At 54.8% G+C, this 24953-nt stretch overlaps 3 protein-coding genes across 3 annotated transcripts; 1 reads left to right on the top strand and 2 right to left on the bottom strand.

Annotated features, from left to right (window-relative positions):
• Positions 1 to 131: 131 nt before the first annotated feature.
• RAD23A (RAD23 nucleotide excision repair protein A) lies at positions 132 to 6307 on the bottom strand. Its single transcript, XM_060630395.3, has 9 exons — positions 6113 to 6307; positions 4571 to 4732; positions 4217 to 4398; positions 4023 to 4078; positions 3762 to 3889; positions 3437 to 3515; positions 3189 to 3319; positions 986 to 1150; positions 132 to 905 (listed from the first exon to the last, which is right to left on the bottom strand). The coding sequence occupies exons 1-9, from the start codon at positions 6182 to 6184 to the stop codon at positions 792 to 794; spliced, it is 1089 nt and encodes a 362-aa protein (XP_060486378.1). The 5' UTR covers positions 6185 to 6307; the 3' UTR covers positions 132 to 791.
• Positions 6308 to 8204: 1897 nt separating this feature from the next.
• Positions 8205 to 12127, bottom strand: CALR (calreticulin). Its single transcript, XM_060630393.3, has 9 exons — positions 11957 to 12127; positions 11487 to 11588; positions 11079 to 11282; positions 10545 to 10639; positions 10246 to 10455; positions 10053 to 10166; positions 9823 to 9966; positions 9076 to 9168; positions 8205 to 8985 (listed from the first exon to the last, which is right to left on the bottom strand). The coding sequence occupies exons 1-9, from the start codon at positions 12045 to 12047 to the stop codon at positions 8785 to 8787; spliced, it is 1254 nt and encodes a 417-aa protein (XP_060486376.1). The 5' UTR covers positions 12048 to 12127; the 3' UTR covers positions 8205 to 8784.
• A 1262-nt stretch (positions 12128 to 13389) lies between these two features.
• On the top strand, positions 13390 to 23103 carry FARSA (phenylalanyl-tRNA synthetase subunit alpha). Its single transcript, XM_060630392.3, has 13 exons — positions 13390 to 15439; positions 17494 to 17631; positions 17714 to 17812; positions 17896 to 18014; positions 18944 to 19036; positions 19121 to 19249; positions 19326 to 19441; positions 21052 to 21136; positions 21232 to 21331; positions 21423 to 21591; positions 21694 to 21771; positions 21922 to 22036; positions 22707 to 23103. The coding sequence occupies exons 1-13, from the start codon at positions 15293 to 15295 to the stop codon at positions 22843 to 22845; spliced, it is 1527 nt and encodes a 508-aa protein (XP_060486375.3). The 5' UTR covers positions 13390 to 15292; the 3' UTR covers positions 22846 to 23103.
• The last annotated feature ends 1850 nt before the right edge of the window (positions 23104 to 24953 follow it).

The raw sequence follows: 24953 nt of genomic DNA, 5'->3' as shown, positions 1-24953 counted from the left end.
GGGAGCCCCAGTCTGCAGAGGCTGACAGACCACTGCCCCTTCTTGGCACCGCTGTATCATCTGTGCCCAACCGGCCCCCAGACCCAGAGGAGCCAGAGTAGGAAGCCCCAGTAGGCACACACCACAGGACGAGCGTTTAAAACTTTATTCGCTTCAAAACCTTTATCAGAGACACGTTCTGTCCTGGGGTGGGGGTGGCCTCGACCTCCGAAGCAGCTCTGATGTTACCCCCTCCCCAGGCAGGACAAGCCAGGCCTCCTCCTCCCCAGCAAAGGGATGCAGGCCAGAGGCCAAGGCCAGACTAGGGAAGGGATCCTTAGGCCTCCCGAGGTGCTCACCCGAGATGGAAAGGTTGGGCCACTCCAATGGAGGATCAAAGTTTGGGGCTCCAGCTTCCCCTCACCTTGGAAGAAGGCGGGCGGGGGGGAGGTCTCAGGGGCTCTTTGGGGGAGGGGGAAGCAGGCAGCTGCCTCTCCATCTGGCCGCAGGGAGCTGGGACAGAGGCCAAGAGGGGCCCATCTGTCGCCTCCAGTCCTGCCAGTTTCTTGGAGCAGGCAGGGCTGGGGCGGGGGATCAGGGACAGCTGTCTGGCCTGGGTCTTCTCAGGCCAAGATGGGAATAGGAGCCACTTTGGGAGGGTGGGAAGTTGGTTTTTTTTTTTTTTTTTAAGGTTTTTGATTTTTTTTTCCACTTCTTAAATAAACATGAATATATATATATTTTTTTCTTTTATAAAACTTTTTGGAGCTGGGGGGGGTGGGGAGGTGGGGGGGGGGCCTGGCCTCCCTGCATCACTCGTCCTCAAAGTTCTGACTCAGGAGGAAGTTGGCTGCCAAGTTCTCGTTCTTTTCACAAGCGAAGTAGGCCTGGATCACCAGGCTCTCTGGGAAGCCCAGGGCCTTCAACTGTGGGAAGATGGGCAGGTGTGAACAGGGGGTGAGGGCCCGGCCCACCAGGGAAGTCACCCCTCAGCCAGGCCTCTCACCCTCTCTATAGCTTCCTTCTCCTGTGGCGTCACCTGGATGTAGTTCATCTGCGGAGCCTCCTCACCTATGGCGCCCACCTCACCCTCCACGTCCGAGATGTCTGCCAGCTCCCCGGGGGGCTCGTTCAGCATCTGGATGAACTGCTCCTGGTGCCGACTGATTTGCTGTGTGAGACGGAGAAAACGAGACTGTGACTCCTAGCCCTTGATGCCTTCCTCCCCAGGTCCTTAGCCCTTTTTCATTCATTCAGCAAATATTTAAAGGGTGCCTGTTCTGGCCAAACAGCAACATAATGGTGGATATAGGCCCCATCCTGGTGGAGCTGATGTTCCAGGGTAGGAAGATAGACCGTGAACAAGCAAATGAGTGGATAACGATTTACAATGTAAACAGTGGCCCCAGCATTTAGTAGGGTAAACGCTGGGCTAGAAAAAAAACATTGCCTGCCAGGAAAGGGAGGTCTGTGATCTGTAGGAGGGGAAGGGAAATTTCCTCCAGATAGAACAATTAAGTGCAAAGGCCTGGAGGTAGAAATGTACTTGGCAAATCCCAGAAACAGAAGACCCGTGTGGCATGAACAGAGTAAAAGAACAAAAAGGGGACAAAACAAAAGATGAGATTGGAGAAGAAGGTGCAGGGACCAGACCTGTGTTCTGCTTTCTAGTATGAGGGAACACCACAGTGATGGTTAAACAGCAAAAGATGTGATCCATATACTTTTAAAAAACATTAACTCACCCAGGTGTTCTACAACTCTATTTACGTGTGACTTTATTTATTTATTTATTTCTGGGAGACAGACACAGAACGTGAGCGGGGGAGGGGCAGAACGAGAGGCAGACAATCTGAAGCAGGCTCCAGGCTGTGAGCTGTCAGCAGAGCGTGAGGTGGGGCTCGAACCCACAAACCGTGACATCATGACCTGAGCTGAAGGCGGACGCTTAACCAGCTGAGCCACCCAGGCGCCCCTATGTGTGACAGTTTTTAATTTCAAGGCAAAGAGTGCTTTTTTAGGAATCTGGCTCCTGGTGCAGCATGGACCATGGGGCGGTGCAGAAGCCAAGGCCTGGGTGGTGGCTGCCAGGAAACCAGTTGGGAGATGAGGTGGCAGCCACAGAGGTTGGGAGAAGGGCTGGGCTGAGTGAGATGTTCTGGCAAGACAGGTGATGGGTGACCCCAGCAAGCCCCCAGGGCCTGAGGCTCAAGCAACCCCAGGCTGGTCCTTGCAGGGAAGGGGAGGCATGAGAAGAGGGTCTGCTCTGAAGTCTTAGACCTCTAGAAAGCACTTTTAGGAGTACCTGGATTGCTCTCAGTCAGTTAAGCATCTGACTTCCACCCAGGTCATGATCTCGTGGTTTGTGAGTTCGAGCGCCGTGCTGGGCTCTGTGCGGACAGCTCGGAGCCTGGAGCCTGCTTCCGATTCTGTGTCTTCCTCTCTCTCTCCCCCCCACCTTCCCCCCCGCCCCAAAATAAACACTAAAGAAAATTTTAGAAGGATCGTAACATTTGGAGGTCCAGATTGGTCACGTCGATTTGGGGGACATCACTGCCCAAGACGATATGCAGGGAGGACTAAATAAAGACAACAGAGGTGTGCAGCCTGTGCCCTACAACATCTGGGGAAAGTAAAAAGGAGGAGCCAGGACAAGAGACGGAGTGAGAAGTGGAGAAGCAGCAGACGACAGGTCTTAAACCAAGAGAGGGAGACCTTCACAGAGGATCCAGAAAACCCTGTCACACCCAGGGGCCACTGCCCGTGTGCACAGGAACCTTCGACGGCCGGGTGGAGCCTCGTTGAGCACAGTGGTCCCAGAGCCAACTGGGACACGGTGGTTCTGGGCAGTGCCACGCAACCCGGTGGGCGCTTATGATGCACCAAGTGTATGGAAGCCAGACACAAAGGACCCAGAGGCTGGAGGCAGACACACACCACACCAGCTGCCAGACTACTCCAAACTTCTGGCATCTGCCTCCATTAGAGAGAAGGACAACAGCACTTACACCTCACAGGATGTTTGGGAAAATTACATGAAACCAAGCAGAGCATCATACTGCCTGGAGCATCAGGGGGCATCAGACCTGCTTTCCAAACAGAGACTCCCACATACCAGGCCAGGCCAGGCTAGCTTTCTGGGGCTGTGACACCCGCACGGGGAGTGGAGGTGGTGCCTGCCCTGGCTCCCTCCACCCCCAGGGCCGCACCTGCAAAAGCTGAGGATTCTCCTGGCCCAGCTGCTGGAGCAGGGCGGGCAGTAGTGCTGGGTTCTGCTGAATCACCTGCCGCATGTTCTGGAACTGGGGCTGGTCCCGCAGGAACTCCAGGGGGTTCTCTCCTGCCGGCAGGAGGAAGGTGTGGGGTCAGACGCCATGCTGGACTCCCAGAAGCTCGCGAGCGGGGGAGTCAGATGCCTTGACAGACACCCCACATGCACATCTCCCAACCCGCTCACCTCCTTCCGTGGCTGGCTGCTCCGACACCTGGCTCTCCTGGACAGAACCATGTTCTGGCTCGGGGCTCCCAGGAATTCCCTGTCAGGGGTCCTATTTAGTTCTAATGCGCAGATTGCCCGCTGCCCCCCTCCTGCACGCACGGCCCTGCCCTCCCCAGGCCCACCCCACCCGCTCATGTCCAAGCTCCTGCAGGAAGCCTTTCCTGGCTGGAACCACAACCCCAAAGCTTCTGAGGGCAGGTTTTGCCTCTCTCACCACCCGTTAAGGTATTTAAGCCCGAGTACTCCCTTGAGGCCTCCCCAGGAGGCAGCAGCCCCACCTCACCGTGAGTAGATACTCCACGGCTCGGTGGGGGTTGTTGTAGCTGGCTCTCAGGGCGGCCACGACCCGCTCCCGCTCATAGCCCATGGACATGATCTCTGTCAGCATCGTCTCATACTCAGAGCCAGTCACTGTGGAAGGAGCAGCAAGGCCTGGGTCACCAAGGAAAGGAAAGGGCAGCTCCCAGGCCCTCCCACACCCACACAAGGCCCAGCTGCTGGCTGGGGCACCCAACTGCTTCTGCCCTGGGGACCACCCACCCACCTAGCGTGGATGCCGCGTCTTCCTCTCGCCCGCTGCTACCTGAAGAGGGAACAGAGCTGCAAATTCAAGAGAGAGAAATCGGACCCTGACTTCCGGTGCTTGCCCTCCCCCAGATATGTGGGAACATGTATGAGGGCGTTGGAATGTACTGGGAGGACAGGGCCCAAGTTGGGGCTGCTGCTCCCTTGCCTTACCCTGACACAGACTCCGGGGATGTCGTGGGGACTGATTCCTCTGACGGGCTCTTGTCCTCTCTGGCAGTAGGTGAGGGCTGGGACATGCCTGAGGCAGGGGCCGGAGGGAAGGATGTGGAGGACTCCGGGGCAGCAGTGGGTGAGGCCTCTGGGGGTACTGAAGTGCCTGGGCTAGTTTTGGCCTGTGACACCCAGAAAAAGGAGCAGGCATCAATATCCCTATCTAGCCCCAACATCCCATCCTGTCTCTGCCCCGCCCTATTCATAGCTAATCTCTCTGGGGCACACAGGCTCTTTACCAACTCCCCAGCTAATTCACCCACCCCCCACCCCCAACCAGCACACTTCACCCACCTTGGTCACCATGACGACTACGAAGTTCTTCTCGTCGATGCGATAGTCCCTGATGGGGACGTCATCACTCAGGATTTTGCCAGCATAGATGAGCTTCTGTCCGGCCACGGGGAAAGCATCACGACCCTTCTCAGCTTCTATCTTCTCCTTTAGAACCTTCACCTGGAAGGAAGGGCACACTCATTGCAAACCTCAAGATTCTTTCTTCTGGGGGCAGCGGGAAGCGGAGGGAAAGACACCACAAGCTTCGATGGCACAGAGGCTAAGCTTCATGGTCAAGAACACCAGATTCAAATTTATTTGCTCATCCCACCATGCAACGGAGCATTTCCTCAACACTTATGACATGCCGGGCGCTGTTCTAGGTACTGAGCACAGAGCAAGGAACAAAACTCATCCGAAGTCCCTGCTTTCGTGGAGATAACACTAATGTGAGAAGAGGGAAACAAAACAAACGTAACTTCAAAAGATGTAAAGTATGCTAAACATAGAAGGAAAAAGAAGTAAGATTCTTCACTGCACGCTGATGACAGCGCTCAGTTTTTCCAAAAACGCCTTACGTACATACTATGTATACACATCACTTATAAAACCTCATTGCTGCATAAAACAGGTATCGTTAGCCTTATTCTATACTTGAGGAAACACAGACACAGAGAAAAAATTAAGTAGCTTGCCCAAAGTCAAACCGTTGGGCTAGTCAAAAAATGAGTGCTTCTTCCTCTTCTACAAAAAGTGTACTTCGATGTCTCCTTCATGAGCTAGTTGTGCAAAAAGTACCAAACAGAGTTTAGACACTCAATATATTTCTTAGGTCCTAAGTCTCTTTTCAACTAAAAACGCAGCATAATGTTTACGCCACGGGCTCTCACCTGAGGCAAAACCAAATTTCAATCTCTATTCTGCTATTACTTGCTTTTCTAATGGTGACAAAGTTTTCTCATTCCTAAATTTCCACATCTGTAAAACGTGGTGGATAAGTCAAGAGTGCTCAAATGACAAGCCTGTTTTGCAGATTTAGTTAGATTAACACTAAAACGCTCAGCGGCTGGTAAAGAACAAACCACCAACCAACAAACATGGATCACTGAAAGTCAAATGGTTTATCATTTTCATCGTCACTGCCGTCACTACTTGGAATCTCCTGGTCACTACTCCCAAATTCGGCCACCAACGTCCCAAGGAGACGCCTGCAAAGCTACGAACTCGGAGCTCCCGTCCGGAAGAGCGTGGCCTGTCCGGGAATCGGAGCCAGCGGCTCCAGCGACCCGCGAGGGCACTGACATTGGAGACGGGGCCTGATGGGTGCCCCGGGGGGTGGGGCCTCGTCCAGAGACCGGCCCACAAACGCCATCAGCACGAGTCGCTGGGGGCTGGGCCGAGAACCAGAGGGAGGCTCGGGAGCCAGGCGAGTAGGGAGGGGTGGGCAGGGCCCTGCCCGCGCCGTCCACCCCGCCCCTCCAGTCGGGAGCCCGTCCTCCCCGCCCCCACCCACCCCCGGCCCCCATCGTTCCCGCCCCCAGGCTCCGGTCCGGCTCCCACCGTCTCGTCAGGCTCCATGCGGATTTTGAAGGTCTGCTGCTGCAGCGTTTTGAGTGTGATGGTGACGGCCATGGCAGGGCCCGAGCGACGCGGCGGCCCCGGGATCCTCACACAACATGCAACTCACGCCGCCGCCATCTTAGCGCCCAGCCGCGCCGCGAGCCGACCGCTTCCGGGGCAGGCGGTGCGCGCGCCGACCACCAGAGCACGTGACCTGCGCGCGCCCCCTTAGCCTTGGTAGGCATGCGCAAGAGAGAGAGAGAGAGAGAGAGAGAGAGAGAGAGAGAGAGAGAGCGAGAGAGAGCCCTTTGGCCAGGCATGCGCAGACTACAGTCCGCGCCCGGGGTCAGGGCGAGCCGCTTCTCAGTCAGCGCGCATAACGTCACGTGGTTTCCTGCGAGTGACGCCATGCCCGTTAGCGGTGACGTCATACAGCCACAAAATGGCTCCGACGACCCCACTTTCGTGCTCCTATGAGTTTGTTGATTACATTGAACAGTTTTTCATGTACTTATGGATATTTATATCTCTTCCATAAAAACTTCATTTTTGTCTTCCAAATGAGTTTTATTCTGGTCTGGCCACCCTCACAGGAACCCTTACTCAGGGCTGGAAAAAATACTCCAAAGGTCACCAACAATTAAATAAAAATTCGAGAAACCACATTTGGCTGCGGAAACAGGAACGACTGGCATTTTGTGGCCTCATTCGTTACTGAGGGAGAGTTGGATTTTGCGAATGAACCTACAGTACTAGTTCCTGGGTGCCCCATCTCTCTCTTACTCCTTCCCTGACCACTTTGTTCACCCCAGTATCCCCAGTCTGACCCAATTATTTAAGTAAACTTTCACTTTTCAAGGCCTCCCTACACTGAATACAGAATCTCTCCACCAACTTTTCCTGGATACATCAATTCTAGAGGCCTCCCAGAGGGGTGGGGCTGGACCACAGAACACAGTAGGGTAAGCATGGTGAACCATCCAATGAATATGGACTTGAAGGATTGCTTAGCCTAAGCTGAATATGGTGTTTTGTGGGACTGGTTGGAAGCAAGGTTGGGCTTATCTCCCAGTTACTAGGTGGCCTTCCCATCCTGAATCACTTCCTGCCTCCAAACCTGCTCTTTAGTTTCCAAGCACTCAACCCAAGCACAGCACCAGGCAGTTACCAGATACCTCAGGCATTGCTCAACTGTAACAAGGTCCTGCTGTTCTTCTCCTCTACAGCACACCAAGCCTAGATGTTTCCACCAGAGGGCAAGCCGTTGAGGACTTCTTGCCTCTCCCCTGCAACAAGGGACATGAGCTCCAGCCTACTTACAGGACTTCAGTGACAGCCTTGTGGTCCCCAACAAGAGATGGGCCTAGGAGAGCCTCAGAGGCCTAGACTTCCTTGAACGGTCATCTCTGTACCATCCCCCCCGTGGGACCATCTCTTTCCCTGCAAGAATTTAAAGACCACCAGCCAAGTATTTACCACCTTTGAACCTATATTCACGATTATAAAAGGAATGGCTTTTAACACCAGCTGAGACTTTTACAATGTGGTTAAGGGGCTCCTGGGTGGCTCAGTTGATGATGCACCCGACGGCTCAGGTCACCATCTTGCAGTTTAGGAGTTCGAGCCCTGCGTAGGGCTCTGTGCTGACGGCTGAGCCTGGAACCTGTTTTGGATTCTTTGTCTCCCTCTCTGTGCTGCCCCACCCCCCTCACTCATGCTCACTCTCTCAAAAATAAACGTTAAGAAAAAGTCTTTTTTTTTAAAAATAAGTATATATGGATGAGTGTCCAATGGATGGCATGAAATGGTGCTAAGGTGTGGGTTCATAGCCCTGCTCTATCTCTTACTGAATTCTGGCACACAGCCTCAAACCGAACTGGTATTAGAAACAAACACCAATTCGGTGCAGAGACTCAACGAGTTCTCATGTGGAGTATCTGTAATGGCACTTAACAATTGCTCTCCTCCGACTGGTTTGGGGTTGTGGGGGTAAACAACAACTCCTATCACCTTACGAGACATTTAATCAACACTTCAGCTGCTGAAAAATGAGCCTTACTCGAGTCCCATCCCCCAGAAGGAGACACAGGAGGAAGACACAAAACTTAATTTAATAGAAATTTTGTTTGTAGTTCTTACATTCTCAGTGTGACCCGAGCTGGAACCCACTGCCCCACCCAGAAGTGGCCCAGTCCTGGGAGGAGGGGAGGAAGGGAGGTGGTGGGTAGGGGTCAGAGCTCAGGCCCTAGGAGCCCTGTTCTTCCTCAGTGCTGGGGGGGGCTGGGGATGCCACCCTCTTCTCCTGCCCCCCTCTGGGATCCAGGAAGGAGAGCAGATGGAGTCTCGGGCCTGGGGCTTCTCCTCCACATTCCCCTGCCCCCTCAGGTTGGAGGGGAACTAAGGGATCTGGGGAGAGAAGGGGACAGAAGAAGGCAAAGATGTCAATCAAGAAAGAGGAGGATCAGGAATAAGGACTAAGGAGAATCAAAGACAAAACACCAGTTTAAAAAAAAAAAAAGGGGGGGGGGACAAAACCAAAATCCACCCCAAATCACAACCCGCCTGGAAAAAATGAAAGTTCTCCAGTCTCATAGAGACATTATTTGGCGCAGCCGGCTCTGCGGCGGGAGCGCTCAGGCCTCAGTCCAGCCCTGGAGGCGGTGGTGTGGCCCCTACAGCTCGTCCTTGGCCTGGCCAGTGGCAGCATCTTCCTCCTCCTCTTCCTCCTTCTCATCCTCGTCCTCGTCCTCCTCATCCTTGTCTTCCTCGTCTTCCTTGTCTGCCTCCTCCTCTTCCTTACGCTTCTTATCCTCCTCTTCCTCCTTTAGTCTCTGTTCCTCATCTTGCTTGTCCTTCATCTGCTTTTCCGCCGCCTGTACACACACCACACCCGTACTTCAGGGCCGGGCCCCCACCCACCAGACCTGCCCACCCCCTAGCCCAGGATCAGACCCTGGTCCCACCTTCGTGACACCCCAGGTCTCGTTTCCAAACTCCTCTGCATACGCCTCGTCGTTGGTGATGAGGAAGTTGTCAAAAATGGTGCCAGACTTGACCTGGGGGCAGGAGGATGGGTGGACGGGTGGTCAGAGGGGACAACACTCCCACCCCCTCTGTTCCCAGGACCACTACACAAGGCCCTTCACTTTCTTCATCTGTAAAATGGGGTCTCGGTCCCTTGTTCAAATATCTTTCCAGTACCTTCTACCACCCAGGCACCATTCTAGGCACAGAATATTTGTCAGTGAATAAAACGTCAACCTGGTCTCTCTAAAATTAATCTTCTTCCTTTGATTTTTTTCTAAAAGTCACATTTATTTATCCGTTTATTTATATTCTTTCAGCAAGCTCTACTCCCGACATGGAGCTTGAACTCACGCCCCCAAGTTATCAAGAGTCGCATGCTCCACCAACCGAGCCAACCAAGCATCGGGGAAACTAATTTTCTAATGGGGTAATCCAATTAACTTCTAGTTGTTGAGGACAGTTGAACAAGCTCCTTTGCATAAAAGGACTGAAAATGGTAGCTGGCACATAAATAAGCAAAACCTCAAAGAGAGTGCTATGAGCGCTCCATAAGACAGACCACGAAATTCTTCAGAAAAAGCACTACTTTTGGATCAGACCAGCTCGGGGTTGAATGCTACCGTCCCTTTCCTCCTGGGTGACCCTGAACCTGTGAAGTGCTCCAGGTATCCCCTCGGTCTCACCTGCCAGAGATCTAAGCCCAGGACAGCAAAGTTTTCATAGGCATAGATGTTGCTATCAGGGGAGTACTCGGGGTTGTCGATCTCTGGGTGGATCCAAGTGCCCTTGTAATCTGGGTTGTCGATCTGCCGGGGCTTCCACTCGCCCTGCAGAAGGGGAAGGTAACCAGTGGGTGAGTGGGGGTCAGCATACTCCCCACTGTGCGTCCCCCCAACCCCGCTCAGAGCCCCACCTTGTACTCAGGGTTCTGAATCACTGGTGGTTCCCACTCTCCGTCCATCTCTTCATCCCAGTCCTCTGGCTTTTTAGCATCAGGGTCAGGAATGTGCTCGGGTTTGTCCCAGTCCTGAAGGTACACAGAGAGGTCAGTCAACCCAGCTGTCCTCTACACCCTCCATGTAGGGAGAACCTGCCCAAACACCAACCTCAGGCTTGGAGTCTGTGGGGTCATCAATCTTGGCCCGCTCGTCCCAGTCTTCAGGCTTCGCAGCATCAGGATCCTTTATCTTCTTGGGAGGCAAGAAGTCCCAATCATCCTCCAAGGAGCCCGACTCCACCTGGCTGTTGTCGATCTTCACCTCATAGGTGTTATCCGGCCGCACAATCAGCGTATACAGGTGTGTGAATTCATCATCCTGAAGAGAGTGGGAGATGAGTGGCCCCGCCCACCAGGCTGGCCTCTGACACTCCCCTATCCGCCTTTTGTCACCACCCCCAGTCACACCTTGCAACGAATGTCCTTGTTGATCAGCACGTTCTTGCCCTTGTAGTTAAAGATGACATGAACCTTCTTGGTGCCAGGGCCACAGATATCCGGGCCTACGTGAAGAGTTGGTCCAGTTAGAACAAGAGGATGCCCACCGTAGCAAAGCTCCCCGCTCCCCCCCCCCCCTTTACAAAGCAAGACTTGGTTCTTAAATACAGATCTGCAAAGGGTCACAACACAGGAATCAGCCTCTGACGGGCTCTAAGGGGCCGTAGGTGGAAACTTTCAAAAAGGAAATAACCAACCAACCAACCAGAGCTCTAGAATCTGATACAGCTAATATCAGGAAATAACTACATAAAACACCACAAATTAACAGTTTCACACCAACAAATAACAATGCAATCCTCTCGTTTCCCCTCCCAAGGCCAGCCTCAACTACATAAATACAGTCCATATCCTCAAAACTACCTGTCACCAGCTTTAAGGGTCCTTGACATTTAAGTCTCCCTGTAACTAATCAGAGGTCAGCACCAGGGCGGGGCCCCTCACCAAACATGATGTTGTATTCAGAGTCTCCGTGCATGTCCGTCTGGTCCAAGCCCTCTGGAAATAGCTTCACGTAGCCGCCCCCACAGTCGATGTTCTGCTCGTGTTTTACTGTGAACTGCACCACCAGCGTCTGGCCCTTGTTGCTAAAGGGCTCAAATCTGGCCGACAAGGCATAAAAGCGGGCATCCTGGCTTGTCTGCAGCCCTAGCAAGAGACCAGAGTGAGGTCATGGCTCAGCCCCAACCTCCATAGACCCTAAGTATTGGCCGTACAAACCACTGCCCCTTCCTCCCCCCCTGCCCTGCTCATGGGGATCCCAGGCTGTGTCTGTCGTGTGCAAGAGCTTCCTCCAGGAAGTCCCCCTGAATCCGATCACCGCCCCCCCCCCCAACTCCGCCAGGCTCTTACCTTTATCCTTTTCCTGGTCACCGTAGAACTTGCCGGAACTCAGAACAAATTTACCAAAATCTGACTTGTGTTTGGATTCAATCCAGCGGTCAGTCCACCCCTCTAGAGGATCAAAGGGGCAGGCTCAGTGCGGCCGTACTGACCCACTCCACCCCCACCGAATATCTGCCAGTAGCCTCAAACTGCTGCGGATTGGAAAAGGGATAACCCCCGACTGCCCCCGCCCCAACCTCTAGTTTGACACTTCGGATGGCTTAAAGGATCCTCTGCCAAACCCTAACTCACGCCGCGAGAGTCCGCTGCACCCTCGACGCTCCCCAAGGGACACACAACGGAGGATCGCCTGCGGCTTTAGTCCCCGGAGGCCACCGTATTGGCCCTCTAAGCAGTAATTACAAGCGACAACGCAGATCTAGGCTGGGGGACCGCTTTCGTCGTCGCGGCGGCCTCGAGGCGGGACCAGGCCTTACCTCCGTCCAGAAACTGCTCCTTGAAGTAGACGGTGGGCTCGGCGGCGGCCAGGCCGAGGAGGCCGAGCAGCAGCGGCACGGGTAGCAGCATGGCGGGCCGAGGGGGCGGCGGCGCGCGGGCCCTTTAAACCTCTCCTCCGGCGACGACTCTGCAGTAGGGACGGACGCTGCCGCCGGCCGCGCATTTTTATACCCTACTGTCTCTCAAACCAACCTGGCCCGGCCTCTTGTCCCGCCCTCCGCACCTTATGATTGGTCAGTGGTCACGGCCCTGACTTTCCATTGGGTCCTTGTCGTCTGAGCAGGTTAGTATGTGCCTCGGAACGCAGGGTTCCCAGATGGCCGATTTCTATTGGCCATACAACTGGCCAATGAAGGACGACCACGCGTTGTGGGGGCCGCCCACCGATGTGGTGGGGGCCTCGAGCCCCTCTGGCCAGGTCATGTGACCAGACCTCGACCCAACCCCGCCCTAGCCCGCGCGCTTAGCTCCCGATCTGGGAGTTTAAAGAACGCGCGCGAGTGCCGCTGTCACTGCTCAGGACCAGGGTCCTGCCCCAGCTCGCCTTCTCTCGTCCCCTCTGCGGGTAAGGGTGGGCAAGGTTTTCCCAGCCACTTTCTACCCTGCAGTTGGGGAGCCCCTACTGACGCGTTCGCTCTCGCTCGCCCCCGCCCCGGGCCACGGTGGGGCAGAGGGCGCCTGAGCTCAGAGGCCGAGTCCTTGGGTCTTCACTTCGTCCCGGTGCCACAGCCTTGCAGGCCAGAGAGTAAAATGTTAGCTCTCTCCCCTCTGGCCCCTAGTGCCCTGGCTGCCTGTCAGACTGCTGCTGTGTGACCGGGGCAAGTCACTTAGCATCTGAAGACACAGGAGCCCCTAAGAGGCTAGGAGGAGAAATTTTGGCTAGGTGCCGCCCTACAAAACCGCTTTCAGTGCTGTTAGGGTTGTCCTGGGACAGAGGGAAGGAAGCCCAGAAGGCTCCAAGATGTGACTATAGGCTGTGGTTCCCAGAGTGGGGTAGGGTTGTTCCTCTAATTGCGGCCTCTCCTTTACCCCTCCCTCAGCCAGTAAAGGGGTCGCTGCCTGTGGTCTCCCACAAACGGCCTGGCTTTTGCAATTAAACGGCTAAAGAAGAGAGGATGGGGGTTCCGTTGGGGAGGAAAAAAAGAGACAGATGGTGGGGAAGATAAAGTCCAAGGGAGATGGGCAGGACCCCTGAGTCTAGAGTCTTCTGAAGCCAAAGGCACGTGACTGACAGTGACAGACACCATCTCCCTGCCGCAAGCTGCAGGAAGCAGGAAGGAAGGCTGGGGGTTTCCCAAACCCTGAGCAAACAGGCTCTGGACCTGGGAACGTGGGCTTGGAAGGGGGAATCCTGGCAAAAGCGGGGGGGGGGGGGGTGCTTTGGGGATAGTGGTGGGGACTCAACCTGACCCCCCCCACCAATCCCTGGTCATGAGGAGCCCCAATCTGGGGTGGCCGCTGCAGGCCTGCCACTGACCCTCCAGCCTTCCCTCCCTCCCGCCATATGTCACGCACACATGAGCTTGGTGCTTCCTGCTCGATTGTAGACACTCTGACGGTTTTATTCACTTTACCATCCCCCAATGTCTCTTGCAGCACCTGGCACCCGGCAGGCTTAAAACCTACTCGCTATGTGACAGAAAGAAGGAAAGGCTCTTGGAGGACTTCAATAAACAAAACAGGAAGAAAGTGCTTTGAAGCTAAGAAGGGACTTTGAGGGACACACATCCTGAATTTTTATCAGGAGCTTATCGTAGGGTCAGGATTGGGTGATGTGCGTAAACCCATTTTCCAGGCTCCAATAGTAATCGTGATGGTTAAATGAGTACAGGTGTTCTGCTTAGAATCGCACTTGTCACGTGCTCCACACAGTTGACTCTTAGCAAGTACGTGTACGTGCGTGGGTAGTATTTTCACTTAAATAACCTGCGTTTATAGCATCTCTATCCAGGCAAGGAAACAGGCACAGAAAGATTAAGCGATTTGGGTGAGTGGCATAAATGGGATTAGAATCTACTTACACTGCCTACTATAATCTCCACTGGCCACACGTGACGGTGGACCATTTGAAATGTAGCTTGTCCCAACCGAGATGTGCCACAACCGTAAAAGCACTCATCAGATTCTGGAGACTTAGTATGGAAAAAGAATGTGAAGTATTTCATTAGTAATTTTATAGTAAGTATGGAAATAATCATTTGGACCTGGCAAGTGTGGTAAATTCTTCCAATTAATTTCACCCACTCTGTTTTTGACACTGCTACTAGAAAGCTTAAAATCAGATTTGTGTCCCGCATTCTATCTCTATGGGCCAGAAGTGGTTTCGAGTATGCATTATTGCCCTGACATTGATCTTCTCCGGGCATTCGGGGATGGGGGGTGGGATCGGAGGTGTTTACAGTTTCTGGCACTATCTCTAGCAACTGTTTGTTGCTAGAACATACCACCCTCTGGAGCCTCCATTTTCACGTTTGTGAAATGGCGATGATGTCAATATCTGTATCAAAGTTTTTGGGAAAATGAAAAAACACACCTGAAGCACTTAGCACTGGGCAGAACACACAGGGATGTCCATGTAGGTTAGCTGCTACCTTGACTGTAACTATTTTTAGTTGACTCCCTCTCCCCTTTGTATATAAGGATAGTCCCTACCTAGTCTCCCTTTAAAAACTTAAAAGGGCGCCTGAGTGTCTTAGGTAAGTGTCTGACTCTTGATATTGGCTCAGGTCATGATCTCACAGTTTGTGGGAACAAGCCCTGCCGGGCTCTGCGCTGACAGTGTGGAGCCTGCTTGGGATTCTCTCTCCCTCTCTCTCTCTCTCTCTCTCTCTCCCCCCCCCCCCCCCCCCCACTGTTTGTTTTCTCTCTCTTAAAAATAAACACTAAAAATTAAGGGGGGGGACCTTAAAAGTAGTTGACCAGGGAATGACTGTCCCTGAAGCCCACCACCTACAGCCCTCCCACAGGCCAATACAGAAAGGCAGGGGGCTCCTGGGCACAGAGACAGAAGTCCAAGGTCACACCACCTGCTGGAGGTGGGGCTGGGTGACACTTAAAACAACTCTGTGATTCTGTCCTTGAGGTTTGCAATTTGGCCTCTCTAGTCCACCAATCACCACTATTCCAGCTAGGGTGGAGGTGGGCACGGTGTCCCTCCCACCCCCTAAGTTTCCAGCGCCACACTGAAGATGGCGGCATTCTGAGCCCGGCACAAGGTCCGCCACGCTCAAGATGGCGACACACACTCCCGGCGCCGGTTCCGGTTCCGGTTGTTCAGGCTCCGGCGGGATACGCCGAGCACGCTGGGCACAGCCATGGCGGACGGCCCGGTGGCGGAGGTGCTGCTGAGGCAGCTGGCGGCGGCCGATGGCGGCCTGGACAGCGCGGAGCTGGCGGCTAAGCTGGGCGTGGAGCACCAGGCAGTGGTGGGCGCCGTGAAGAGCCTGCAGGCGCTGGGAGAGGTAAGTCGGGCCCGTGATGCCTGGCCTTCTCGCTTTTGTACCTGCAGTCCTCTTGCCTGGAAGGCACTGCTTCTTGAGGAGTCCTTCAGGAGTCCATCCTGGGGTGCGCGGGCAGGGAGTCGGAAACAAGTGAGAGCCCGGGAGCGCTGACGTTCCGTTCGCAGTAAATGTCCATTGAGAGAGAGTTGGCGGGGGCGAGGGGCACGATGGTGGACCAGGAAGAGGCGGTCCCTGCCCTCGCGGAGATTGCGATCTAACGAGGGAGACCCTCAGGTGACCTGCAGAGTGATGGAGGGAGCACAGGCAACCCAGAGGTGACAGCTGGCCCAGCCTGGGGAGTCAAAGAGAACGTCCTGGAGGAGGTGGCAGCCGAGTCGGGCCTCTGCACTGAGGAGGAAACCTTCAGGATCAACGGTGGGAACGGGAAACAGGCGTAGAAAGGCATTAGTAGAGCCAAAACTTACAAGGCCTCGTAGGTCTTTATCTCATGGGGGTACTGGGGGAGCTGGAACCAGTCAGATGTATGTGCTGTCTGCATCACTTTGGGGAAGGATTGGCAGGGGCAGGACTGGTGGTGAGGGGAGGAAGGCAGAGGCTGGCACATCCCCAGGGTAGAGGGCATGGTGTCTGGCTGTAGGGAGGCGGGTGGAAGGGAGAGGGGATTCCTGGCAAGGCAGGGGGAGCGTGGATGAAGCCCAGCCTTTTTGACTTGGACAAGTGAAAGGTGATAGAGCCATAAGAGGAGGTTCCGAGAGGCCTGTAGGCCCCCCAGGAGGCTGGATCCTCAAGGCTAGGAATCAGAAAATATAACTGGGGTATGTATTCATTGAGCTCATATTCTGTGCCCCACTTTGGTCTCAACTTAATTTATCATCTAGTCCTTGCCATAACCGGAGGATGATAGGACTGTTACGCCCGCTTTGCAGATGTGACAGTTTCTGAGCACTGGTCGGTAACTTGATCAGCGTCATGAGAAGGGACAGGCAAACCTGGACTTGAAATTAAGCATTCAGGGGAGCCTGGGTGGCTCAGTCGAACATCTGACTTCGGCACAGGTCATAATCTCCTGGTTCACGAGTTTGAGCTCCACATCTGGCTCTGTGCTTACAGCTCAGGGCTTGGACCCTGCTTCGGATTCCGTGTCTCCCTCTCTGTCTCTGCCCCTCCCCAGCTTGTGCTATGTCTCTCTCTCAACAATGAATAAACATTAGCAAAATTTTTAAAAGACAAAGAAATTGAGTATTCAGGCTGCAGATCCTGAGGTTATCAGTGCAGGAAAGGTATCTTGGGTGGGGTGACAGTACCTTGTTTGATGTGGAATTGACTTGTGCTGGTCACAGAAGGTTAAATAGTGGCTATTTAATGTGGTTCAGTCTAACAGCAGAGATGGTAATAACAACGATAGGAACAGTGGTTAGGATTTATGCAGCACTTGCTGCTTACTGAATGCGTTACTTGTCAAGAAAACTTCCTGTGGTAGAGCCCATCACACCCTTCTCTTGTGGATAAGAAAACTTGCTCAGGGAAGTTTAACAACTTTCCCAAGTTCACACAGGGAGTGAGGAGCAGAGCTGGGAATTAGAATGAAAAGGGAGCTAAGCCCTATGGGCCCCAGCCGGCCTTGCCCCTCTTTACATGACCTGGACCCATCCTTACCACGGAGCTTTGGGTCCCTGTGTGTAATGTGGACACGGGGGCCCTTCTCTGACACTCCGGGCGCTGAGATGTGAACACGTCAAATGTGGAGACAAGTCAATTCACCTGGGACCTTAAAAATCTTTCTTGGATTCGAAAGCAGTCGGGTTTATTTTTTGGCTAGGTAGCATTCTTAGCACTTTACCTCGCTCTGGGATGTGTGAGCCATCTCTCATTATCTGCATGTTACAGAAGGGAAACTGAGGCTCAGCAAGGGGCAGTCACTCAGCTGGGAAGTGGTGCAGCTCGGATGTGAGGCAGGCTTCGGGCACTCTGCAAGCCCAGTGCTGCGGTGAGGGCGTGCGTGCCTGGCTCTGAACCCTGTCTCTGTGCGTGCCCCCTCACCCATTTCCCTGCAGATCATTGAGGCTGAGCTGCGTTCCACCAAGCGCTGGGAGCTTACCGCTGAGGGCGAGGAGATAGCCCGGGAGGGCAGCCATGAGGCCCGGGTGTTTCGCAGCATCCCCCCGGAGGGCCTGGCCCAGAGCGAGCTTATGGTAAGGGCCTAGGGACAAGGCCCAGGGAGGTGATGGGGTCAGGTGGCCCCATGCTCCACTTACTGTGGCCTCACTCCCCCAGCGACTGCCCAGCGGCAAGGTGGGCTTCAGCAAGGCCATGTCCAACAAGTGGATCCGCGTGGATAAGAGTGCAGCTGATGGGCCCCGTGTGTTCCGAGTGGTGAGTCCCCGCGTACAGGCGGGCAGGTGTGCACATGGGCACCTGGCCCTCACGGTGCCTCACCCCTGTCATCATCACGGCAGGTGGACAGCGTGGAGGACGAGGTGCAGCGGCGGCTCCAACTGGTCCAGGGTGGGCAGGCTGAGAAGCTGGGTGAGAAGGAAAGGAGTGAGCTCAGGAAGAGGAAACTGCTGACCGAAGTGTGAGTGGGTGCCCCCTTTCCATCAGCCATCACCTGTGTGGCCCCGGAGGAATGGGGGGAGGGCGCCGTCCTGCCCACACTGGGGCAGTGCCGTCAGTGTCCTCCAAGCTGTGTTTTACCCTATGGTTGTCAAGCACTCATGCCAGGTTCGTGCCGCCTCAGGGCCTTTGCTCATGCCACGAGTTCTGCCGAGAACTGTCTTCTCTTAAGCCAAGCTTGCGCATCACACCTGTGCCTGTGTGTCACCTTAAAGAGGCCATCCTGACACCGATCTCTCCCTTTGAGTTCCGTAAAAGCTGCTCGCTTATACTTTCCATTGTGGGTGCCACGTTTATTTCCTTTACGGCTCTGATTTCAGTGTCTGAAATTGATTGAATGCTGGGACCTGCACAGGCTGGGGGCTCTGCTCTCACAGGGCTGATGTACCCTTTGAGCAGGTACCAAGTGGCATAGTGGTGATGAGAACACAGACTGGAGGAAGGCTGCCCAATCCAGGTCCGGGCTCCTGGCACTCACTGGTTGGGTGACCTTTGCCAAGGCATTCGATCTTTCTGGGCCTCAGGTTCCCCATCTGTAAAATGACCTCTTTTCACAAAGTAGTGGGATGATTGCAGTGGAAGAGAAAAGAGCCTGGCACGGGATAAACCCTTGAGACTTGACCTATTATTCTTACTCAGCTGGGTGCTTAAGTACCTTGAACAGGTCCTGGCACATAGTAGATTCTCGTTAAGTGCTTGTTGAACGAATAAGTGAACGGGCACAGCAATGTAGGTGTGGGCCAAATAAGAGAATTTCCAGTGACGATAAATGTTGGGAAGAAGATAAAGTGGAGCGACCGAGTGGGGAGTGTTGGGGTCAGCCTCAGGAGTTCAAGGGAAGCCTCTGGAAAGAGGTGACAGTGGGCAACCCCTCCTCTCCTCTGGCCTCAGGACCCTGAAGACCTACTGGGTGAGCAAAGGCAGTGCCTTCAGTACCAGCATCTCCAAACAGGAGACGGAGCTGAGCCCAGAGATGATCTCCAGGTAGGGAGTGGCCCCAGGGACTGGGGTAGGTCGGGGAGGGAGGGCAGCCCTCACCAGGCCCCTGTGCCCTGCATCCTCTGACAGCGGCTCCTGGCGGGACCGGCCCTTCAAGCCGTACAATTTCTTGGCCCATGGCGTCCTCCCAGATAGCGGCCACCTGCACCCTCTGCTCAAGGTCCGCACGCAGTTCCGGCAGATCTTCCTGGAGATGGGGTGAGCACAGGGCCGGGGGTGGGGCCGGCCCAGCCACAGGGCGCAGGCCAGATGGTCAGGCTTCATCTCCCTCCAGATTCACGGAGATGCCGACCGACAACTTCATCGAGAGCTCCTTCTGGAACTTTGATGCACTTTTCCAGCCCCAGCAGCACCCAGCACGTGACCAACACGACACCTTCTTCCTTCGAGGTAGGTGGGGTGGGCGCCACCATCAGAGGCGCCAGGCCCGGGCAGAACTTTTTGGAGTGGCGTACTTACTTTACGGAATAAACTCCATCCTCGCTGTGGCCCGCTGGGCCCGTTGACCTCTGTGACTTCCTCCCACGTCCTGTCCTGCCCACTTCGTGGCCCTGGCCCGTGCTGCCAGGCAGCTCTCGGCCAAGGACCATCTTCTCCCAGGTCTTCGAGGTGGGCTGCAGCATCAGACCTCTGCTAACGTGTCACCTCATAGAGGCCACCTTGACGTGCCTTTGTCCCCCCAAGTTCAAAACATCCCTTGTCCCTAGTTTCTAAGCTTGGTTCCCATTTTTTTCTTTTTTTCGCAGTGCTTAGTACTGTCTGAAATTGAATGACTTTCCACAGTGATTGTCATCGTCCCGCACAGGAAGGCAGGGGAGGCCACTGAGTTGGGTGCCTGTTACCCGGCCAGGAGCAACAGTGGCATTGCTGTCATAGTTACCATGGCCCCCAAAACTTATTAAGTACTCACCATACGCCAGCCGCTGTTCTAGTTCTCCTGCCAATTGTAGGAAGTACCGCTGTTAGCTCTCTTTTATAAATGAGGAAAGCGGGGTTCAGAGAAGGAACATCGCCTGCCAGGGTCACACGGCTTATAAGCGGTGAAGCTGGGATTTGATGTCAGGCTTTTCAGGTGCACCAAAATGATGTTTCTGGAAAGGGATCTTAAGAATTCGCATATTCACACAACAAGTGATTGTTCGGCCTCTCCTGTGTGCCAGGATCTTTATTAAACACCTGGGTTACCACAGGGCACCTGGGTGGCTCAGTCGGTTGAGCGTCCGACTTCGGCTCAGGTCACGATCTCAAGCTCCGTGGGCTCGGGCCCCACATCGGGCTCTGTGCTGACAGCTCGGAGCCTGGAGCCCGTTTCAGATTCTGTGTCTCCCTCTCTTTCTGACCCTTCCCTGTTCGTGCTCTGTCTCTCTCCGTCTCAAAAATAAATAAAATGTTAAAAAAAAATTTTAATAAACACCTGGGTTACAGCTATGAATGAAACAAGTTCTTGCCCTGGTGAGACTTGCATCCTGGTAGGACAGATGTATGTCAAATCCCGAGTCCTATGTAAATGCAGTCATGCAAGGTGGCAGTAAACACAGTGGAACCTGGCATGGAGGGGAAGGAGCTGTCCATTTAAAATCATGCCTTTGTTTAAGTAAAGGCCAAAGGACAGAAGGGAGAGAACCATATCTGGGAAGGAAAGTTCCAGGAGAGAATGGCCAGTGCAAAGGCCCTGAGGCTGGAATGTGCCTGGTATGCTGACGTATCAGCTGGGAGGCCCTGTGACTGGAGGGAGTGATCAGTTAGGAAGGAATGGGAGGTGACAGGACCGCATCACCAGAGAGCGAGCTTTGTCATCTCCCCCCATCCCCCCCCACCCCCACCCCGAGGGAGACGGAGGGCTCTGGGCAGAGGAGGGATGTGACTGGGATGTTCGCCAGCACCCTCTGGCTGCCGTGGGTGGCGAGGGTGGGAGCTGCACGTGTTGCTGTCTGTCCTCTGTGCAGTGGCTGTTTGAGAAATGCTCCTTGACTGACCAGGTGATGCTCTGTCCTGCCCAGATCCAGCTGAGGCCCTGCAGCTTCCAATGGACTACGTCCATCGGGTCAAGCGGACCCACTCTCAGGGTGGCTACGGCTCACAGGGGTGAGGCAGGCCCAGGGCTTCGGGGTGTCGGGATGGGGGAAGAAGGTCGGGGACCTGAAGGCCACAACGTGGCCTTGCCATTTGTCCTCCTGAAGGTACAAGTACAACTGGAAGCTGGAAGAGGCCCGGAAAAACCTGCTGCGCACGCACACCACGTCCGCCAGTGCCCGCGCCCTCTACCGCCTGGCCCAGAAGGTGCAGCTCAGCCTGGGCAGTGGGGGAGGCTGGGGGCTGTCCTACCGACCTTCTGACCTACTCCCGGGCCTGGCCTGCCTGTCGCCCCTAGAAGCCCTTCACACCGGCCAAGTACTTCTCCATCGATCGTGTGTTCCGAAACGAGACCCTAGATGCCACACACCTGGCCGAGTTCCACCAGATCGAGGGTGTGGTGGCTGACCACGGCCTCACCCTAGGCCACCTCATGGGCGTCCTGCGGGAGTTCTTCACGAAGCTGGGTAGGCAGGCGGGGCCACGGTGGGCGGTGTTAGTGGGGCCGAGGAGGCCATGGCCGCCAGGCTCATCTTCCACTCCTCTGTTCCCCTGCTTCCCCTGCCCAGGTATTACCCAGCTGCGCTTCAAGCCGGCCTACAACCCCTACACGGAGCCCAGCATGGAGGTGTTCAGCTACCACCAAGGTCAGGGTGGAACCTGGTCCTGGGAGGGGGAGGGATGTCTCAGGCTGCCTATGCTCAGCCCGGGTCCCTTTCACTGCCAAGCCCACTCCCAAGCTCACTGCCAGACCCAGCATCATCCACACGATCTGTCCTGTCCTTCTGCTTCTACAGGCCTGAGGAAGTGGGTGGAAGTCGGGAATTCTGGGATCTTCCGCCCCGAGATGCTGCTGCCCATGGGACTCCCCGAAAACGTGTCAGTCATTGCTTGGGGCCTCTCCCTGGAGCGGTGAGTGCCCAAACCACTCAGGGTGTCTGACTTGACGGGCCCGGGGGCCTGCAGACCTCCAGCACCATCCATCTATTCACTCAATAAGCCTTTAGTGAGCATCTGCTGTATGCTTGGTCCTGTGCGATGAGGATGACAGCACACATCCCTGCCTCTGTAAAGTTAGGGTCGTAGTGCAGTGAAAAGGATGATAATTAGTAAGATACATAAGTAAATCGAACAGGTAAAGTCTGGAGTGTGTCTGAGGCCGGTAAGTGCTGTAGAGAAAATGCAGCAGGGAGGATTAAGGAGACATGGTTGTCAGGGAAGGCTTCAAGGAAGAGGCGGTATCTGAGCAAAGACTGGAGGTGAATGGAGTAAGCCAGGGGAATATTGGGAAGGGTGTTCAGTCAGCAGGAACAGGCAGTGCAAAGGCCCTGAGGCGGGAATGTGTGTGCTGTGTTTGGAGAACACTGAGAAGGTCCAGGTGGCTGGAGGGAGTGAGTCAGTAGAGTGAGATGAGATGAGGGTGGGAAAGGGGCAGGACACAGGACACGCCAGGGCCTCGTGAGCCCTGGCAGCAACTCGAGCTTTTAGTCGAAGGAGATGGGAGCCATCGGAGAGGGTGTGATCAGAGGAGAGCGTGACCTGACGTGGCGTTAAAACCGTTTCCTCCCCTCCCCGCCCAAAGCCCAACGATGATCAAATACGGCATCAACAACATCCGGGAGCTGGTGGGCCACAAGGTGAACCTGCAGATGGTGTACGACAGCCCCCTGTGCCGCCTAGACGCTGAGCCGGGGCCCCCACGGACACAGGGCACCGCATGACGTGGACCGCCCTGGGATAGCCCGCCTTCCCTGAGCCCCTGCCGTCCAGCCCCTTTGCATCCCTGCCAGTGACCCTCTCGTATTTATGAGGCCTCTGTGAGGCCATCCCCCCGTCCCTGGTAGCTCCTCTTTCCCCATCTGCCCCACGGTCCCGGGGGTGGGGGTGGGGGGGGCAGGTCGCAGGTATGATCTATGAAGGTGGGCCCTAGGGAGCCCTGCAGGCCAGCTGCTGGCTAATAAAGTGGGCATTTGTCCTCATACGGTGCCTTTCCTTAGGGATGGAGGAGTGTGAGGAGCCCTTGGTGTGAGGGGTGCTGGGTTGGGGATCCTGGAACCTCAGGAGCCCCTGGCTTGCCTGAGCCTGCTCCATCCCCCTGGGGAGGACTGGCTCCATCAAGCATTTACCCATCGCCTGGTGGTGCCAGGCTGTCCTCTAGGTGAATGGAACAGAAGCCCCCCCCCCCCCCCCCCCGCCCCGGGCGAGGGGCATTTGGGAGGGGAAGGTCAGGGCAGGTGCCAAGATTCCCCCTGGGAGCCCAGCATGGTGGGGTGACAGGGGCAACTTTAAAACACCGCCCCCCTCCCCTCCTCTTTTTTTTAAAGAGCAGTTTCTGGCGCACGGCAAAATTGCGCAGAAAGCATGGCAATTTCCCCGTATACCTTCTGCCCCCGCGCGTGCACAGCCTCCCTTCTGTCAACATCTTCGCCGCCAGAGGGGTGCATTTGTTACAATGAATGAACTACACAGTCACCCGCGGTTGGTTCATGGTTTACATTGTGGTTCATGCTCGGTGTTGTACATTCTCTGGGTTTGGACAACGTAAGATGATGTGTTTCCATCGCTACGGTATCGTGCAGAGTATTTTCACTGCCCTAAAAGTCTTGTGCTCCGCCTGTTCATCCCTCCATCCTCCCCCTAAAAAGCTGCTCTTTTTATGTTAGGAAAAAAATTCTCATAAGGGGTACCTGGGTGGCTCAGTGGGTTAAGCGTCTGGCTTCAGCTCAGGTCATGATCTCACGGTTCGTGAGTTCGAGCCCCATGTCGGGCTCTGCTGACAGCTCAGAGCCTGGAGCCTGCTTTGGATTCCGTTGTCTCTCTCTCTCTCTGCCCCTCCCCTGTTCGAGCTGTCTCTCTCTCAAAAATAAGTGAACATTAAAAAAATTCTCGTAAGGGGGCGCCTGAGTGGCTCAGTCGGTTAAGCGTCCGACTTCGGCTCAGGTCACTATCTCGCGGTACGCGAGTTCGAGCCCCGCGTCGGGCTCTGTGCTGGCTGCTCAGAGCCTGGAGCCTGTTTCAGATTCTGTGTCTCCCTCTCTCTCTGCCCCTCCCCCGTTCATGCTCTGTCTCTCTCTGTCTCAAAAATAAATAAACGTTAAAAAAAAAATTAAAAAAAAAAAAAATTCTCGTAAGGATTTCACGGGGGCTCAGAATAGGGAGATGAGTAGGACAGAGCTTCGTGAGCCCACATTGAACGGTGAGTGGGATCTCTGTTTCTGTGCAGATATTTTAAAGCAAATCTCAGCCTCCACGTTGCTCACCCCACATCTTCAGGGTCAGTGCACTTTGGAAATGTGAACAGTTGTATAACCATGAAGCCGTCGTTAAACCCAAACAGTTGGCAGCTGAGGCCGTGGGCTTCTCCAGTCCCAGGGCCTGTGGGCACCAATCTCCCAAGGGCTACTTGGTCGATTTTTTTTCCTTTATTTCAAATTAATTCACTCATACGGAAAAATACTCATTCATGCAACAAATGTGCACCTCCTGAGTCCCAGCAACGTCCTGAGCTGAAGACCGCAAAGCTGACTCAGGTCCCTGCCCTTGAGAGCTGGGGGGGGGGGGGGGGGGGGGGGGGGGGGAGAAGGGAACACAGGAGGCATAAACAGATAAATGCAGAAATGGAGGGAGAGGTGAGGCCACAGAAAAATGAAGGTGGGTGGGGAAGGTGAAGCACATATAATGTTAAAATTAAGCCTAACAGGCGCCTGGGTGGCTCAGACGGTTGAGCGTCCGACTTCGGCTCAGGTCATAATCTCGCGGTCGGTGAGTTCGAGCCTCGCGTCAGGCTCTGTGCTGACAGCTCAGAGCCTGGAGCCTGCTTCGGAATCTG

Source organism: Panthera onca, chromosome A2, assembly GCF_046562875.1.
Source record: "Panthera onca isolate mPanOnc1 chromosome A2, mPanOnc1 haplotype 2, whole genome shotgun sequence".
NCBI classification, from domain to species: Eukaryota; Metazoa; Chordata; class Mammalia; order Carnivora; family Felidae; genus Panthera; species Panthera onca.
Note: the sequence above shows the minus strand (reverse complement) of the source record. Positions and strands in the feature narration are given on the sequence as shown.